The 3519-nt window shown below is 23.4% G+C and overlaps 1 protein-coding gene across 1 annotated transcript; it reads left to right on the top strand.

Moving 5' to 3' along the window:
- Positions 1 to 67: 67 nt before the first annotated feature.
- Positions 68 to 2394, top strand: LOAG_13696 (hypothetical protein; the record flags this gene model as incomplete). Its single annotated transcript, XM_003149201.2, has 5 exons — positions 68 to 160; positions 574 to 667; positions 1004 to 1152; positions 1662 to 1746; positions 2252 to 2394. The coding sequence occupies 5 exons, from the start codon at positions 68 to 70 to the stop codon at positions 2392 to 2394; spliced, it is 564 nt and encodes a 187-aa protein (XP_003149249.2).
- Positions 2395 to 3519: the final 1125 nt, after the last annotated feature.

Genomic DNA, 3519 nt, shown 5'->3' with positions numbered 1-3519 from the left:
GGAAAAGAAAAAGTAACAAAAAATTATTTACAAATATTTCTTTTTTTTTTTTTTTTTTAATTTAGGAATGGGAATTGTACAATTTGATTTATTGGATCATCATCTAATTCATGCGAACAATTTTTATGCGCAAATGTTTGGTAACACGAATTACACTCAGGTATATATAACTCAAAAGTAAATAATTTTAATAAATGAAAAGGAGTAAAATTTCATATGCTCATGATTTATCATACATTTTAAAAATTAATTTAGCTAATTAGGATTTAATTTTGAAGATTTGTTGATTATAATCAAAATTAAATCATACTGTATTTTATATATTACTGATAAATTATCATAATTATCGTGTGGTGCAACATATTGCAAAAAATACTTATCAAGTAAGATAATGTAGCAATATTTTTCAAAACTTGATAATTTAATTTAACTGATTTGATAATTTAATGAGCAGTGATAATATTTCTATTGGAATTTTTAATAATTTTATGCTAATCAAAGAAAGCATAATAATTGCACCAAAAAATTAATTAGCTATTATATTTAATGGATTATTTGTAAGCAAATTAACAGGTGCAAACACAAACAGGTGATGATGATTTGGATTGTTATATACAAACTGAAGAAGTGGATAAAGAAACTGTCTGGACACAAATTCCATACTCGGGTATTTTTTTAGATAAGTTTATAGTTCATTCATTGCATTTTTTTTCCCCCTTCATGTAATCATACGGTAGCAGAATTACTGTTACAAATTACTATTGTTATCAAGGATTGTTGTTATCAAAAGATTACTGTTGATATCAAAGGTTACGTTACAACAACTGATACCAAAAGACAAGAATACTATACACAAATATGATCGAGTTATACTATACATAAAAAAATTATATAAATACTTAAATTTTTTTTTTTTGGAGTCATTTGAATAAATGTTTGAATTTTTATAAACCCATGAAGAAATTCTTATGTAATTTTTTCTTAAATTATTTGATTAGTTTAGATGATCGAAGTTGGTATGGTATAGTGAATAATTCTAGTGATATCGTTTATCACAAATATTGCAATATTGATAATCCTGAAATTGAACTTTTCAAAACTTATCATTTTGAAATGGAAAAATTTTGCAAGTTTATTTCTATTGCTGGTCAGGTAATTTCTTTTTTAGATATCCACAAGCTAATAAATATATTACAATTATGTAAAAATGTCGCATTAGAAAAATTTTTGAACAATAACATAATTGGCTTATTTTCGACTTGAATGTTAAAAACAACTGATTTTTTTTTAAAATAACTAATCCAATGATTAGACAAAGTAACAGAAATTTACAAATTCCAGAAAAAAAAAGAGTAGTAAAAATTTTTTCTTGTTCAAAAAATAATTTTGCTGAAAATTGATGAAAAAATATTTGCAAAAAAAAAAAAGAACAAATTTAAAAGTTTCATTGCTATTTTAATGCTTTAATAATTATAGTGAAAGATAGAATAAATTGCTTTTATTTAATTTATTCTTTTAAAAAAAAATAATACATGTAATTTATTTTTTAATCTGATGTAAAAACTTCATACCACAGGTTTATGTTAAATAATTAATGATCAATTTTGCAGGAAATAATTGTTAACATGTTAATTTAGTATTTAATTTATCACTATTTGTAGGTTTTTATCGATATAATGCAATTATCATCAAATAATGAAACCAAACTATCATTGGAATATCATACATCGTTTAAATTTAGTACAGGTTTTCGAAAATTTTCATTGGATAACCTTGTAAATTGTAAATTTTTGTTTCTCTTTTTTTTTTCACATGTTAATTTTACAATATAAAAGGAAAAATTGTTAAAAATAAAATTAACCAAAACTATTGAATTATTTAAAGGAAAAATGCAAATGACAAATTATTCATAAATTATCTACTGATAAAATTTTATGTACATGGACAGAATTAATTGATAAATTAATTCCGTTCTTTAGGTATTAAATATTTTCAATCCCATTCATAACTTAAGCAAGAAGAAAAGCAATTTTTGACTTCCTTATTTTTTGGTGTAGGTTAAGTATATTTTAAAAATTGCAAAAATATTATGAAGTGCGAAATGTGGGTTAGTAATATTCAAGCTATCATTTAGTTTTTAATCTATACGTTTTTTATTTTAGAAATAATTATAACAAATAAAATAATCGATTAAATCAATATTGAAATTTAAAATTTGAAAATTTTTTTTTTTTATGAGCAATATTTTTAGCTGCTAAAATTACAAGTGTATTTCATCGGGGGAATCGTTTGTTTGTAGCATTTTATGTTGAGCAAGCATCAAGTGAAGAAATTATCAATCGAAGTATTATCGCTGAATTCGATATTTGCATATCAAATGCCCCTCAAAAGTGACATTTTCAATTAATTAGGAATTGAATAAAATTAAATTCTGAATTTAATTCGATAATTTCAAGAACTGGATGGTGAAATATTGTTTACTGAATTCTACAGTATTTGCAAATTTTCCCTTCATACAAATAAAGTTTTCAGAATATTACTTTGTCATAATGAAGTACGATGTTTTTGTACATCACCGGATGGCATTAGTGCTGTATTTGTTGGCCTGGTAAGTTAAATCATTATTCCATGTTAATTACTACCAATTTTCTTTCCAATTTTACACGACATAAATAATTTGATTGAAATAAAATTAGAAAAATTAAAATTTTAAGGAAATTGATTGAGAAGACATAAAGAGGAAAAAAAATCGCTGCTTAATTTTACGCTATGTGATTTTAAATTTAATTAAAAACAATGCTTCCTTGGTGAATGTTGACAAAATATTTAAATCAGGGAATTTTTGCATAAAATTTTTTAAGAAATTGAGTAATACACGTAATTTTATCAAAAAATATGGTTAATTTAAAATTTTAATTTGATGTTTGTTTACGTTTGCGCAAATTTAGTTTAAAAATTTTAGCTATTTCATTAAATGAAAATTTTAGGATTAAACAAAATTATTGCAACCAATGCTATTCCGTTCTTTTCTTTTAGGTGAATTTTTTTCTTTTTTTAATTTATGCAATTAATTAATGAAGTAAATTCATTTTTTTCCTTTTTTGGTAACATAGAATGATGGTAGTTGTATGGCATACGATCTCAGCGAATCAAATTCATTGTTTACAACGAAATTACGATGGTCTAGAAATGGTGAAATATTTCCGTTAAGAACGGCAGCTTATGATACTTCTTTTAAAGCTGTTACCAGTAAAACATTTGAAGAGGACTATCAATTTGCTATTGTTGCAATTAGTGATATCCCATCTGATACAGACAAGTAATTGATTAATTAATTAATTCAATTCATTCATTCTTATTTAGAGTAATGAATAGAATTTGAAGAATTTGAATATATGTGAGGAACAATCATTTATTCCATGATTATTATCATTTCAAAAATTAACATAATGTATTGTTTGTAAATTTTCAGTTTTGCTAAACATATCAAATCGTTAGTGTTAACGAAATTGGTACTAT

The sequence above is a fragment of the Loa loa genome (genome assembly GCF_000183805.2).
Source record: "Loa loa unplaced genomic scaffold supercont3.718, whole genome shotgun sequence".
Lineage (NCBI taxonomy): Eukaryota > Metazoa > Nematoda > Chromadorea > Rhabditida > Onchocercidae > Loa > Loa loa.
Note: the sequence above shows the minus strand (reverse complement) of the source record. Positions and strands in the feature narration are given on the sequence as shown.